Raw genomic sequence first — 16,499 nt, 5'->3', positions numbered from 1 at the left:
TAGTGAGCCCTCTATCCCCCAGACTCTCATCTCTCCAAATCCTGGGAGCCTAAAATTCTACAAATACAGAATTGTTCTTTCAACTTAAAATTTGAAAATGTATATACTTTGGGAAAGATAACAACTTAAGTTCTCTGTTGTATTAAAAGTTTAGTTTGGCTATGTTTGTTAAGACCCTTTATTGCAAAGGCAGAAGGCATCTTGAGCAGGAGGGAGGTAGTGCCCCAGCAAAGGGGAGCGGGCCCATAGGTAAGTGAACATTCCCACAACCTGTTTCTCCCTTCACAGTGTGCATGGGAGCATTGTGCACTAATATTACTAATATTACCTTTTTCTAATTGCAAAAGACAGAACCAGATAAGTTGTGGCTGAAAGGACCCTTGATTCTCTCCCCTCCTCAGTGACTCTTCAGTCTACAGATGTGGAGCTAAAGTCCAAAATGATAAGGAGACATGCCCAAGCTCATACTGGGAGACTCTGGAGTGGTCACATCTTATTGGTTTTCTGGCTACAGAAAGACTATTCTAAAAAGCCAAGACATATTCAACTGAATAACTGTCATTTTAGAACCTAAAATGACAAAAACAATTATTTGTCAGGGATACAGGGCCACCTGACCCACCAATGATTTACTGGGGGTATGGTGGGTCCTGTTTGCTTGTTTCATAATAATGTTGAATGATCATTCTAATGATTAGGGAATCTTCCCCAAGTTATTTCTTTAGAGGTTGCATTCTCTAAACTTTTAACTATTTCTGGGTGTTGTTGTTGGTTACTTTTTTGGTAGGGGGCAACCTGATACGGAGTCCTGAAGTCTCTGTCACTATGAAGTTCAGAGCCAGACACAAATTATCAATCGAATCTGAGAACCCTGATGATGTTCTCTTATGTGACATCCAAACATCACTCTTGGATTCTCTTGTTTTGTTTTAGCCTAACAGCTAAGCTGGTCACACCTGGATAACAGAAATGGGTGTCCATTTGCAAACCAAAAATCTTACCTGGGGGCACTAGAGCTGCCTGCTGGTCTTCGAATAATTTAAAGATTTAATTTATTCTTGCTAATAGAAAGATGTAGATTACCAATATCAAGACTTTGCAGGATAATATAGTAAAGCCACATGTTCTAGTTATATGCACTGGAGCAGTTTTAAAATATAAAAAGCCAAAGTATTTAGCCTAGCATTTCAAACCACTGCAGTGGTTAATAAGCTCATTTCAATTAAAAACAAAAATTAAAGAAAATAAATTCTGTCCTACTCAAACATATTTACAAATTTATGAACCTAATTGTTTGCTTATTAATACAGTTCATCATTAAAATAAAGTGGAAATGTATGCATAAGCATCATATAACTATCTTACTCCAAACCCCATAGCAAGCCCTACACTGTTTTCCCCTACACTGTGGTGGTGTTTGTTGGCATTCTCTTCCTCTGTATGTCAATTCAGTTAACCTAAATCTTGCCAGGATTACACTTCAACCCTTGCTAGATCACCCACTGACCAAGTTCAAAGGGAAGAGAAACAAGTGTGGAGGAATCTCCTATAATCTACCATTATCATCTGGAAAACATAGAAGAGTCAATAAAAATGATCATTAGAAATGGCTTCCTTTTTTAAAATGCACTGATTAATAGAAATGGAGTTTAAATGAACAGTACGGGTTTGTGGACACGTTTACTTCTAGTAGATGGTTTGTTTATACAGTGACATTCTCTGAGGCAAAGCCTGGACAAAATTAAGCACTTCTTTTTGGCTGCATACTGGACTTCATGTTGGCATGACCCAGTCACATTTCTGATTTACCGTGTTAGGAAAATTCTGAAGTAAAATCTACAGAGTTAACTTGGGCTTAATGAGTAGATTGGAAATGAGGTCAAGAGAAACATTCATCATCAGGCATCACAGCAAATAGCTCCTGCCCTTGCCTTTGAGCTGCGCTGGAGCTCAGGTTGGATCCCCAAGGATGAGCAAAGCTGTGTTCAGAGCAACACTAAAGGCTGTTTAGCCTATTGCACACCAAGAGGTCAGCAGGGTGAGAAACAGTTCCTCAGCTCTGCTTGCTCAACCAAAAGCTTCCCACATTCCCTCTTCTGTAGGAACAAGATATACAGGAAACACTGATATAGCAGTGTTTCTCAAAAGATACTTACAGTCCATCTGGTACGACAGCACAGTACTACCTGGAGCCTTGTTTAAAACACAGCTTCCCAGCCAGACCACCTGGGAAACTTCTCATGGTGACTCTTGTGCACCTAGCTTGAAAACCAAGCTCTGTGGGAAGTCAGGTTACCAGCAGAATGTGTGCTGGATGACCACAGAGCAACTGAAAGGAGTGGGGAAATCTTAAGGCGGGCACCAAGAAGCTGTACACCCAATGCTAGTGTTTCCTAGACCAGGGCATAGGCCTTCCAGGAAATAATTATAATAATCAAAATTATTATCATTATTTTACCAAATTTGTTTAGTGCTTTCCATGTGGTTTAGTGGCTAAGTTGTGTCCAACTCTTTGCGCCCCCATGGACTATAGCCCGTCAGGCTCCTCTGTCCATGGGATTTCCCCAGGCAAAAATACTGGAGTGGGTTGCCATTTCCTTCTCCAGGGGATCTTCCCCATCCAGGGATGGAACCTGGGTCTCCTGCATTGCAGGCAGATTCTTTACCAACTAAGCCACTAGGGAAGTCTCTTATCTGGGTACTTGGCATTATTAGCTCATTTACTGATCATAATAACTTGTTGAGATGGCAATTAGTGTTCTTGCCTGGAGAATTCCATGGACAGAGGAGCCTGGCAGGTTACAGTCCATGGGGTTGCAAAGAGTCAGACATGACTAACACTTTCACACACATCTGTTTTACAAATGGGCAATCTGCCCAGGTCACACAGCTGGCAGTAACATGTCTCTGGTCAAGAGAGCCCCGCTGCCCTGGACAGTGCTGGAGATATATCAGCAAACTGACAGAGTTTTGCTTTTAGACTTCCCTTTTCAAGGTGTCCTGAAGACTCAGCAGCCTCCCGTTATGACTCCATGTAAAGACACGTTTAGCAGGTTATGGTACAGTTGAGTAACTGATAACGGCCTTTACATCTTTTACATTTTGGTTCTATTTCCAAGTCTATATCCCAGTGATGTTAATTAGGTTTCAGAGCTGCCAGAAGGCTAGCTCTGAAATTTATGAGACATCTTGGTCTCACCAAATAACTCTGGGAAACATTCCATCAGACACACATTCTAAATCATGTCAGTACAATGCCTTCTGCAGATGGTTGCTTTTATTCATAAAATTAATCATTGCTAACTTGAAGAATAGAAGAGGGTGTATCCAAAACTTCACCCCCAATTGCTTAGGCTTACATTTAGGGGAACCTCCATACTTTAGAAAGGTTTTTTAAAAAAAACAGACTCCTCCATACCTTCCACAGACTACTAAAATGTGATAAATTAGATTTTCTCCAATAATGTTTGCCAATAGAAGAAAAGATGGAGAAGAAAAGGGGGAAAAAAAAAACATATGGGGCTGAGATGTGATCTGAATGGCATAAAGAACTGAGAATTGAGACAACACAGTTCTTTGTATGGCTTCCCAGGAGGCTCAGTGTAAAGAATCTGCCTGCCAATGCAAGAGAGGCAGATTCAATCCCTGGGTTGGGAAGAGTCTCTGGAGAAGGAAACAGCAACCCACTCCACTATTCTTGCCTGGGAAATCCCATGGACAGAGGAGCCTGGCGGCGTGCAGTCCAAGGGGTCACAAAGAGTCAGACACGACTGACCAAGTGTACAAGCACACAGTTCTTCATACAACTGTGAACAAGGAGCTACCTGGAGTTATCAAGACCTGAGGATGGAACTCAGATGTGGCTGAGTTAAAGGCATCAGGAGCAGAGGCATTCAGAAGCAGGACATCTGAAGAACAGTTTTTCTGATACTGCTCTGGGATTTGCTTTTTGAGGCCAGCACCAGAAATATTTCTCCAGGACCTCCTGCTCTTGTTCTCCTCTGCCCAGGCCACCCCACAGGATTGCACAGCTGCACAGAATACCTCATTTGGTAACCAATGTCCTAGACTTAGGTCAGATCTCTTTGGAAATTATTCTTTCTCTTCAAGGATTCCTTATTCCTCACAAATTGTGCTTTAGAAAAAAGAAATATTATGATGGCAATGAATTGTATGCATACATATTTATCCATTTTAGGAAAATAAGAGATAAATGTGTTAAATTAAGGTCTTCTATGTTATTTCTCAAAACGGTTAAGAGCATGTGGCTGCCTGAACCATGGTGTAAGAAAAATCATGGGGTTTGTCCAAGTCTCTCTGAAATGAGTTCAGTGATCAATGAGCAATGTCTGTCACAGGTGCTGGATAAGAAGCCAGAGAAGGCCTGTTTAGTATTTACTATCACTATGAAAACCGTCAAATGTTCTTAGAGGCTGAATTCATGAGACCATAAAGAAAGTTGCAAGATGACAAAGAATTTTTGCTACTTGGAAAAAGAGAACGAACGGTTTTATTGCCTTAGATCTTCTGGCAGAATTTAGACCAGGTGTGCCCAAGGACAGTGGCCGGGTGGCGGGGGGTGGTGGGGGGGGGGCTGGGCGGAGGGGAGTGGGGTTGGAGGGAGTTCCTGATGGAGATTTCCTTGGGGGCGGGGCAAGCAAAGTTCAAAAACAAAGCAATGTTTTTGCTTTTATTTTTTAGGCAAGTCATCTTACATTATTTAGAATTTCAAATGATGGCAAAGAATGAGATTTTTATGCTTTACAAATGGGAGCATGGATTGGAAAGAGTCAGAAATACTAACATAAACTCTTAAATATTGAAGACATTACTTTTTCCAGGGTCACTAAAAATGTTTTGTTAAAAAAATAACATCAAACAGAAGATACAATCTAAAGGAAAGAATCCTAAGAGTACTTGCTTCTGGCATGTTCTCATGGCATATCATCTGATCTGATAAATAATAAAGGTTGTTTTCACTTTGTAAATATAAGCAATGACTCAAAGAGCAGACCACGAGAAAAGCAACAGCTGCTTCATGCTTATTTTAGGTTTTAAATTAACCATTATGTACCATAGGTAAATATAAAGTATTATCCCAGGTTAGACTGCACAAGCAGTTTCATTTGCACAAGAATTTATTTTTAGTGTGTTATTTGAAAATTACTTCATAGGCGAAGGACCTGATAGAAAGTGTGTTAACTCAAGAATCCAAAGACCCAGGTTCAAGTCCTGGTTTTGACATAACTGTCATTTTGCCAATTAGCATAATTGTCACTTTGCAATAAACATAAACTTCTTGGACTTTGATCTTCACAAATGGAAGATGAGTGAGTTGTTAGATTATCTCAAATATCCCTTTTGGCTTCAACATTCTGAGTCTAAATTGTAACAGAGCATACTAAAGAAAAGATTATGCAATACATTTAATGAGTTAAAAGTTTTTTGAATAGAGTCAAGTAATCGAAATGGATGAGAAAGGATACAAATGATCAAATTTGCTCTAAAAATCAAAAAGACAATGCTCATGAATTTGAACCTTAGAATTCGGTTATTATTGTGAAGAAGACAAAAATTTAGGAAGGAAAAAGAAGCATAGTTTGGCAAAATATGACCTGGAACAGAATAAGATGGAAAACCAACTTCTTATGGATAACCAAGGGCAGCATCATATCGCACATATGAAGAACAAGGTGATGGAGGGAGAGATTTGTAGCTCAGAAACAGACAAAATGTTCATGAGAGCATCACAGTGTTTCATAACAATGTTTAGAGTATAAAACATTACTTTATAGCTAAATATCTTATTTCTTTGCCACTTGAAAAAAAAAACCCACTATTGGAAAAGATGCTTACCTGCAGCATTCACAATTCTATTTGCTCTCATAGATCCATGTGGTGTTTCAACATCCCATGTTCCATCTGACCTTGGTTTCAAAGAAGTCACTGGGGCAGGATATTTTAAAAGGGCACCATATTTCCTAGCCCCAGCCGCCAGGGCCATAGTTAGAGAGTACGGATCAATGTGACCATCTCCAGGATTATACAGTCCAGCTAAAATCTAAATGGATCATACAAGAGTCAATATTCAAATGAATTTATATATATATACTCACTCAGTATCCTGCCAGCAAATACTTAGTAAAGCTTAACTTTAAAAATGCATCATGGCATCAGATTGCTTCATCTTCACTTTATTTTCCCTGTCCAAGGTCAGACCTAGGTAGTAATCACATTTAGAGCTAAGTAAACAAGCTATTTGAAAGAAGTTTGCAATTGTCTCCAACATTCATTCTTCCCTCCCCTAGAAAGCAATGGAAGACAAATGTTTTTTTAGACATGTAACTACTAAGAACAAAGAGTGTCCAATAGCTGGCAGCCATTCGTTCCAGCTGGTAACTGAAACTGTTACTAAATCTGGTCAATGAAATGCAAATGAAAGTATCACGGTCACATGAATCATTTTAAAAAGACAACTGGCATATGCCTCTTGTCCCTTCGTTGTCCCTTCCTCCACCCTGCTGCCTGTGAGGCAGACATGATGGTTGGTGCTCTAGCTGCCATCCTGGAATAAGAACAAAAGAGCCACACCCTAGGAATGGCAGGGCAGTGATTTAGAAGGCAACTGGGTCCCTGAAGCCTTCATGGAGAAGAGTCACCATTCAAGCCCTGGATTACCTAAATAAAAGAGAAATAAACACCTATCTTGTCTAAGCATTATTATTTTGGTTTCTGACACCTGTAGTCAAATCTAATACTAATTGATCAGTTATTTATATTTAATTATTTAATATTATTAATAAATTCACATGTTAAATATATAACTGGTATCGGGGAAATGTGTACTTGATTCACTCATTCAACAACTTGTTCTTAAATACCTACTTTGTGCTAGGGCTTGAGATACTGAGGGAGAAACAAAGAAGAATCCAGCTCAGATGAAACAAGGAGGGAGCAGTGAAATATATAGTTAGTTCTCATCTATTCAACAAAAATCTATTAAGCACCAAGTATGGGCAAGAGGCTTTTGTCAAAATTTTTTTTTCTGCATCTATTGAGATGATCATGTATTTTTTATCCTTTATTCTATTTATCCAAAGTTACATTGATTGATTTTTCAGATGTTAAAACTAACCTGGCATAAGGGATAAATTCCAGTTGGTTATGCTAAAGAATCTTTTTTATATAAGTTGCTGAATTCAATTGGCTAGTATTTTGTTGAGGATTTTTACATCAGTATTCATAAGAGATACAGGTCTTTCTTTTCTCATGACATCTTTGTCTAGTTTTGGTATACATTCTGGCCTCATAGAAAAAGTTGGAAAGGGTTCACTTCTCTTCTATTTTTGGAAGACATTGTGAAGAATTGTAGTAATTCTTCTTTAATGTCTGGGCCCAGTGAAGCCATCTGGGGCCCAGCTTTCCTTTGTGGGAAGTTTTGGATTACTAATCCAATCTCTGGTTACAGGTTTAGTGCAAGAGAATTTTTATTTCAATGGCATTTGTATTATTGTAAACGTCTAAATATCACTTGTCTTCCCTGGTGACTCAGATGGTAAAGAAACTGCCTACAATGCAGATCGGGAAGAACCGCTGGAGAAGGGAATGGCAGTCCACTCCAACATTCTTGCCTGGAGAATTCCATAGACAGAGGAGCCTGGTGGGCTCCAGTCCATGGAGTTGCAAAGAGTCAGACAAGACTGAGTGACTAACACACACACACACACACATCACACTGGTCTTTTATAATGGATATGTCCTTATGCAGTGATCCTCTATCTATTTGATTTGGAACCCTGCCCAGATGTAGAGAATACTCTTCCTACATATTTCCACTGCCTAATATTCTTGAGAAAAATCTGTGATGGTGAGGACTTGCAGCAAAGCACCCCAAGATTGACATACAAACAAATAGAAGAATATGCTTCCTAGCAGTGATGGCAGAATGCTAATGCAGACGATGCGACGCAACACCAAACTGCCATCACGCTGGAATCACACGCAACTACAGACGGCTGCCTGTGAAGACTCCCAGAGGCAAACAACCCCAGCTCCCAGGTCAAAGCTATGAACTCTCTTGGATCAGAGACACTGCCGGACTTCCCAGGGAGAAACACAAGCCTCTGCTTCCCTGAACAGCCCTGCCTGATACCCTGAGGTAGTACGTATAAAGGAGTCAGAGAGCCTAGGACAAATCTCGGCTCCAACTTTCTAACTGGATGGTCTTGGGCCCACTATGTGAACCACGCTGCAATTTCCTGTTTCTTGATAATGTGTGGGTGTGTTGGTGTGGGTAGGTTCAGTGGCTCAGTCCTGTATGACTCTTTGTAACCCCATGGACTGTAGCCTGCCAGGCTCCTCTGTCCATGGAATTTTCCAGGCAAGAATACTGGAGTGAGTTGCCATTTCCTACTCCAGGGGATCTTTCTGACGCAGTGAATGAACCCATATCTCTTGTGTGTCTCTTGCATTGGCAGGCAGATTCTTTACCACTGGGCCATCTGGGAAGCCCAAATGCTTCTTATTTTTATTGTGAAGATTAAATGAGATTATACATGTGAAAGGCTTAGCAAATACCTAGTACATAATTATGTGCTGTAGTGTTAGGTAGTGTGGTATTAGTCATTTTTACTATTATTCAAAAGGGATTATCACTCAGCAAAAAGACACTAAATATCCAAATGGATTTTCTCAGCCAAATTTGGTTAGATCAATAACCTGATACAGAGATTGTCAGGCTAGTTTATTTGAGTTAGGTGATATTTGTGTAGCAATATATATTAGGTATAGCATGTATTTCTATCTTTGATTTTATAAAAAAAATTAATAATACATTCTTTCTACACACACATTTATCACACCCAGTTATTTTCTTTCCATGTCTCAAGCAGAAGGTTTATTATAAAAACCTCTAGATCTGAGGGACACAGTAATAGAGAGGTATTGAAAATATTTCCTTGGTTGTCATAGGTAGAAAACTAATCAGATTGTTCATTACTTTTACTTTATTTAACATACATAATATCCCACCTTCTCATTTACCCAAATTTCAGCATTAAACATCTGATTTTGTCATTCAAAATCTATGCACAAAGTTTTTCTATTTTTAATTAACTGTCTAAAATAACATTTTCTAATCTTAATTAAAATTAACAAATGGTGAAAATGCCCTTAAGATAAATACCTTATTCATGTTGAGTAAAGGAAACATTTCTTGAATTTTTTCAGGTTCAATAATATACTGCTCTGTTGCATGCCAGCGAGTCCGAGTCATTTGATATTTAAATTCATCTACCCTTACAGGAGTGGTAGCAATTCTGATACTACCTGGCTGATGGAATCCCACCACCTGCAACAATGATGCCAATAAAAACTCATTAGTAAATCATGACTTGGCACTCAACCATGGTTCTTCTCCAGCACAGTGAAAATGCAGGTGTGCCAGAAAGGAGATTCACTATGCATGACAGTGATAACTATACACCATGTTTGCCTCATACAGAAAGATATTCATTCAAGGAATATTCACTAGTGCCTCCTCTGTGCCAGGCACCATACTAAGCCCTTAGAGAAGCTGTTGTGAACAAGAGAGAGGAAGACCCTGCCTGGATGGAGCTTACAGTCTGCAGGTAAAGACAGATAGCTAAATGCATAATTACAACGTGAGATGGTATTCATCTACAGAGTGGAAGAAAATTATGTGAAAAACGTTGGAGAGGGAACATGAAGAGTTAGAATGTTGAAACAAGGAGAATAAGTATGAACTCTAAGAAATATTCATTTGGCATTTACTCAAGTTCTTTACTTGGCCAAACACTCAGCGACGCCCTGAGTGACAGAGATCAAAAATGAAGTCCTTGGACTTCCCTCGTGGCCCAGGGGTTAAGAATCCATCTGCAGTGAAGGAGACATGAGTTTGAGTCCACATGCTGTGGAGCAGCGAAGCCCAAGAGCTGTAACTACTGAGCCTACATGCCCTAGAGCCTGTGCTCTGCAGCTAGAGAAGCCACTGCTTTGAGAAGCCTGCACGCTGCACCTGGAGAGCAGCCCCCGCCGGAGCAACCAGAGCCCGCACACGGCAGTGAAGACCCAGGACAGTCACAAGGATGCAGCCCTTATCCTTGACTTGCTCAGAGTCTGTAGGAAAGACCAATTAAATAAAGTAAATAAAGCGACAACCACAACTGAGAGATTCGTGTTATAAGAGGGTTGTGCACTCATGTTCTTAGAACCAAGAGATGCACGCTCAGTCCCATCTGATTGCTGGGTGAAGAAAGTTAGGGATGGCTTCTCAAAGCAGATGACTGCCAGGAAGGTGGAGGGTGATGCTGAAACGGGAACCAGAGGCAATATCGTCTCAGGGACAGAGATCAGCTCATTCTAGAACTGTATATAATTAAGAATAGCTGAAGCATATAAGCAGAGCAAAGAGTGGCAAGAGAAATGTTGGGAAAGCAGGCAGGGCTTAGCTTATAAAGGCCCCTCTTTGGCTTTTGTCTTGTAGACTGTGGAGAGCCATGTGATGGTTTTAGGAAAGGGAAATGGCTTGAAAATTTTAAGTAGACTTCAGTCAGTCTATGGATACTCTTTGCCTGCCACTTTATTTTGACAGTACTAATACAAATGAGATGAGATGAAAATAAAAGTAAGGGGCTTTAAGGGAAGCACTTTTCAAAGTCATGTGACAATCTGGCATGTATGATCATCAGATCCTTTGCCAATCAGGGCTGAAAGGCTCTGATTTCTTAGTTTCCAGATATAGTAGCTGACCAAAGATATTTTTAAAGACTGCTTTTTATTCTCTTCTCATTTAAAAAATCAAGAGGAGCAGGTAGTTACATGGGTAATATACTTCAAGAAATTCAATTGATTGAAAAGCAAGCTCTAGAGGTTCTTATCTTAAACTCTCATCAGAATCTTCTACATTAGACATTTCACATGCCATAGACATCACTATAGACAGTGAAACATGATGATATCAAAATCCTTCAGTAATCTTCTGTATCTCAGAAACTGACCTAAAAGATAATTTCAAGTTAAATGCATTTACCTGTCCAGTTTCTTCTTCCAGTTTCTCATAAAGTTTGATGCTATAGTAATGTATTTTCTTTAAGTTTATTCCAGGATGAAAGTAAGTTGTTAAACCTGCCTTAAAAGTGGGAAGGAAAGGAAATACCAAAAAAAAAATTTAACATTTTCAAAATGTTAATAATTTATCTGTTAAGAATTAAATTACTGTTGGTGAGAAACTGAAATGTACCAGCTAGCCCTTTGGGGATGAAAATACATCAGAATCAGTTTGAACACACATTGCTTAAAGCAATGACAGTTATAAGAACCCATCTGAACCACATAAATAATGCAAGAACCAGCCAACAAACATATACGTTAAGTCCATAAAAGTTATTAGAGAAAGAGGTGTTTGCAGATTCAGAAACGGGATGACTTAGATGGAATCACTTAGGTTAGGAATATGCACTATTAGGAAGAATTGGCGGCGGGGGGAGGGGGGGCGGTGACATATAATGTGGACTCAAATTAACAAAGCATGTGCGTTCCCTTAAGGAGAAGAACTATGAACAAGCAAGCAAAAAGTTTTCCTTGTCCCAGTCCCCACCATTCCCTTGAACTGAGCAGCTCTCCTGTTTCCTTTCTTGAAATTTCCAAAACTGAAGAACTAGAACATTCCCAAGAAATAGAACCTGTTGAGTGGTAAACAGACTTTGGTTGTAGTTTAACCAGTTTCATGAATGAGCACAAAGACTCTACCCCACAAATATTTCCTGAGTCAATACGGAATCATCTGTCTCAAGAAAATATCTAAATACTACATTCCAAAACCTCTTCTACCAATTCTAGCAGATACGATATAGCATCCAGACAAAGAATTTGAAGCAACGATATGAAGCAAATTCTCTCAATTAAATGTCTGGGGCCCCATTCTGTAGCTAATTTACCCTGGAAGGCTCATCCAAACACAATCTGTTTAAAATAAAATCTGTTTAGGACTATTTATAAGGTTCTTCTAGGATTGTATGGGGCATTTGGTTCTCTTGAACTCAAAGGTACCCCCATTAATATCATATGATATCACTTAGACGCAGAATCTAAAAAAAGATACAAATGAACTTACATACAAAAAAGACACAGACTCACAGATGTAGAAAACAAACTAATGGTTACCAAAGGGGAAAGGGCTGGGGGAGGGATAAATTGGGAGTTTGAGATGAACAGATATACACTATAAAATAGGTAAATAATGAGGATCCATTGTTTAGCACAGAGAACTATGTTTAATGTTTTGTAATAACCTGTAATAGAAAAGAATCTGAAAAAAAAAATATATATATATCTGAATCACTTTGTATTATGCTGGTGCTAAAGTAATTGCAGTTTTGCATTGTTGAACTTTGCCATTTGATATTGGAATACATTCTTAAATAAGTGTGGTTATGCTATACATCATTTCAATGCACATTTCTCACTTTATGTTTTTTTGCTAATGACTTACTACTTGCTATGTATTTTATATTTATTTTAGACTAGGGAAATGATTTTGACAGAAGCAAATTCAAGTGATTTTCTTATTTGAGTTCAATATGGGTTGTAAAGCAACAGAGACAACTCACAACATCAACAACTTATTTGGCCCAGTGCGGTGGCAGTTCAGGAAGTTTTATAAAGGAGACGAGAGCCTTGAAGATGAGGAGCGTAGTAACTGGCCATTGGAAGTTGACAATGACCAATAGAGAGCAATTGTTGAAGCTGATCCTCTTACAACTACATAAGAACTTGCTGAGGAACTCAGCATCGACTCTTCTATAGTCATTTGGCATTTGAAGCAAATTGGAAAGGTGAAAAAAGTTGATAAGTAGGCACCTCATGAGCGGACTGAAAAAAAAAAATCATCATTTTGAAGTGTCATCTTCTCTTATTCTATGTAAAAATAACGAACCATTTCTTGATGGCATTGTGACATGCGACAAAAAGTGGCTTTTATATGACAATTGGTGATGACCAGCTCAGTGGTTGGACTGACAAGAAGCTCCAAAGCACTTTCCAAAGCCAAACTTGCACACACAAAAAATGTTATTGTCACTGTCTGATGGTCTGCTGCCCATCTGATCCACTATGGCTTTCTGAGTCTTGGTGAAACCATTATATCTGAGACGTATGCTCAGCAAATCGATGAAATGCATCAAAACCCGCAATGCCTGCAGCCAGCATTGGTCAACAGAAAGGGCCCAGTTCTTCTCCGCGACAGTGACTGACCACACGGTGCACAACCAACACTCCAAAAGTTGAACAACTGGGCTACAACATTTTGCCTCATCTGCCATATTCACCTGATCTCTTGCCAACTGACTACACTTATTCAAGCATCTTGACAACTTTTTATAGGGAAAACACTTCTACAACTGGCAGTAAGCAGAAAATGCTTTCCAAGAGTTTGTTGAACCCTGAAGCACAGACTTTTATGCTACAGGAAAAAAATACTTATTTCTTGTTGGCAAAAATGTTTTGATCATAATGGTTCCTATTTTGACTAATAAGGATGTGTTTGCTGCTGCTAAGTCACTTCAGTCGTGTCCGACTCTGTGCAACCCCATAGATGGCAGCCCACCAGGCTCCCCCATCCCTGGGATTCTCCAGACAAGAACACTGGAGTGGGTTGCCATTTCCTTCTCCAATGCATGAAAGTGAAAAGTGAAAGTGAAGTTGCTCAGTCGTGTCCAACCCTCAGCAACACCATGGATTGCAGCCTTCCAGGCTCCTCCATTCATGGGATTTTCCAGGCAAGAGTACTGGAGTGGGGTGCCATTGCCTTCTCCAAGGATGTGTTTAAGTCTAGTTATAACGATTTAAAATTCATGGTCCAAAATTGCAAGTTTGTTTGTACCAACCTAACAGTATACCTGAAACTAACACAACATTGTAAATCAACTGTACTTATATTAAAAAAAAACCCACCATTAAAGTTCATCAATCATCTTTTATGGACCAGAATCTTGGGGTGTCTATCAAGTACTTGTCAAGTGTTTGGCCACTTTTCTGAGAAAAATGTTGCCCCAACTTATAAGTTCTCTCATGGTCCAGCCCCATAATGATGCACCTGTGAGTCAGACTCCCTAACTTTTAGCCAAACATCTCATCCTTCTTTACATGATTGGTATCTAGTATGATAGGAACATTTCTAGTTCAATAATAATCTTTGGCTTTCAGGTATCTTCTAGAGAACTCAATTTTGTCTCCCTTTTATCTTGCGTCAGTTGAGAAAATGTATATTCATGAGCCTAGGCCTAGGATTCTGTCCATCATTCACTCCTCAAGATCCTCTAAATTTAACCTAGGTTAAGTCAGGCCACCAGAAAGTGACCTATCTACACTACATCAGTCTTCTTCCCCAGCCTGGGAAGCTATTTTCACAGGTTAATGATCTCTCTTCTGAAAGAATCACATGGATTTGTTTTTGTAAAACTCTTACTCAAAATGTTTAGCCCAATATCCTTTGCCTAGGGAACAAATTCTTCTATGAATTTCTGGTGAAGGAAAAGTTCATCTTTCCTACTGAACTAGAATAACTATTTCTATTAGCAGCTCACACTAGCCTAGTTTCCCTGCTGCTAGGGCAGTGAGAAGTAAAGAATCCGCCTGCAACGTGAGAGACCTGGGTCCAGTTCCTGGATTGGGAAGATCCCCTGGAGAAGGGAATGGCAGTCCACTCCAGTATTCTTGCCTGGAAAATCCCATAAACAGAGGAGCCTGGTGAACTATAGTCCATGGTGTCACAAAGAGTCAGGACACAACTGAGTGACTAACACTTTCACTTCACTTTCACATTTTATATTTTTAACAAATGGATACAAACCCTACTGAAACTCCTTATTTGGGAAAATATTAAATGTATTTACATTTAAATGTATCTCTTGCATACATGAGAGTTTTTCTAGGTAGTATATCATTTTGGTAAGAAAAAAATCTAATCATGATATCAACATTTCCAAACATCCCTTCTCAAAATGCTTTCTTTCCAACAGGACTATTTTGCTAAAATTCATTGTTTTTCACTTATTGTGAACATCACCTTGACTTTGAAGGAATAGACTACGTCTATTGTTTTATATGTTTATAGTACATAGACTGCCTGAAGCTATTTCCATCACTACAAAGATCACCAAACTGGAGACATTTGTCTTTTTTCAAAAGAAAAACTTTAAGTTTTACAACTCTTTTAATTACTGTTACAGTATAACCAATTAATCTCTGTGTAGCACAACACTCTCAAAGTCATTCACTCTCCCTTTCATCACAAACAATATTATTTAAAGCCTTGTTTCTGTAAAATCAATCACAATATGCTGGAGCTCAGTATCCTGTTGATATCCACAACACGTGATCTGCAAAATGTCATGGCTGAGTGAAGACAGACCAGAGAATGAGGATGCTTCCACTGTAGACTGTCAACCTCTCCCTGGCCAACCTTGTCGTCATACACAATACGTCAACCACATCAAAGGCAAGGGCTATTTATAAAGATCAATAAAGATTAATTTCTTTCTTATATTTTACATAAAATAAATAGAAAGGCCTGATATTGTTTTCTTATACCCTAAATGGAAAGTTTTGCATCTTTAGTTCTCAGTCCTCCAAAACATCCTCTTTAGCACCGTTCCCAGGGGCAGCCTCTCCCAGGGACCCATTGGGCCAAAACCATTTCTTACGCCATCCTTTCCCCTTTCCTTCCATCCTATATTAGTATCAATAGTAGTACCAGGTGCTGACAAAGCAGTCTCATTAAAATATAGCGAAACCTCAGGACTTTGGGGATTTGTGACTCCATTTTGAATATTCACAAGCTGTGCCTTCCTCCCCAAAGCATCTGATTCCCCTTGCTCCAGAAATGTTTAGTCTTGAGCGCATGTTTGTATTCAGTGCAACTGCCTTTATTTTTGTAGTCTGTCCCTGCAGCTGGCCCCTCAAACTTCCACATTTCCATATCTCCTCCAAAACTTCTCTATGTTAAAAATGAATGGAGATATATATATGTATACACACATAGATATAATTATATATATATATATATATATAATGGAATATTAATCAGCCATAAAAAAGAAAGAAATGTCATTTGTACCAACGTGGATGAAGCTTGATGGCATTATGCTAAATAAACAGGCAAAGAACTACAAATACCAAATACTGAATGATCTCATTTACATATGGAATCTAAAAACAAACAAACAAAACAACAGAACTCAGAGCTATAGAGAATACATTGATGGTTCCTAGAGGCAGGGGTTGGAGGATGGGTAAAATGGGTGCTGCTGCTGCTGCTAAGTCGCTTCAGTCGAGTGCAACTCTGTGCGACCCCACAGACGGCAGCCCACCAGGCTCCCCTGTCCCTGGGATTCTCCAGGCAAGAACACTGGAGTGGGTTGCCATTTCCTTCTCCAATGCATGAAAGTGAAAAGTGAAAGTGAAGTCGAAGCACAAACTTC

The 16,499-nt window shown here is 39.3% G+C and overlaps 1 protein-coding gene across 4 annotated transcripts in view; it reads right to left on the bottom strand.

Moving 5' to 3' along the window:
* DMGDH (dimethylglycine dehydrogenase) overlaps nucleotides 1-16,499 on the bottom strand; it is an 86,204-nt gene that overhangs the window by 64,430 nt on the left and 5,275 nt on the right. For 2 of the 4 annotated variants that reach the window (XM_025296364.3, XM_006053962.4), the window contains exons 3-5: nucleotides 11,051-11,149; nucleotides 9,185-9,349; nucleotides 5,857-6,061 (exon numbers count right to left, since the gene is read on the bottom strand). In XM_025296364.3, coding sequence (XP_025152149.3) covers nucleotides 5,857-6,061; nucleotides 9,185-9,349; nucleotides 11,051-11,149 — 469 coding nt within the window. The remainder of the gene's footprint in view (nucleotides 1-5,856; nucleotides 6,062-9,184; nucleotides 9,350-11,050; nucleotides 11,150-16,499) is intronic. The other 2 variants (XM_025296363.3, XM_006053963.4) reach the window with 2 other exon arrangements.

The sequence above is a fragment of the Bubalus bubalis genome, chromosome 11 (assembly GCF_019923935.1).
Source record: "Bubalus bubalis isolate 160015118507 breed Murrah chromosome 11, NDDB_SH_1, whole genome shotgun sequence".
Lineage (NCBI taxonomy): Eukaryota > Metazoa > Chordata > Mammalia > Artiodactyla > Bovidae > Bubalus > Bubalus bubalis.
This window is presented reverse-complemented; position numbering and strand designations above follow the sequence as displayed.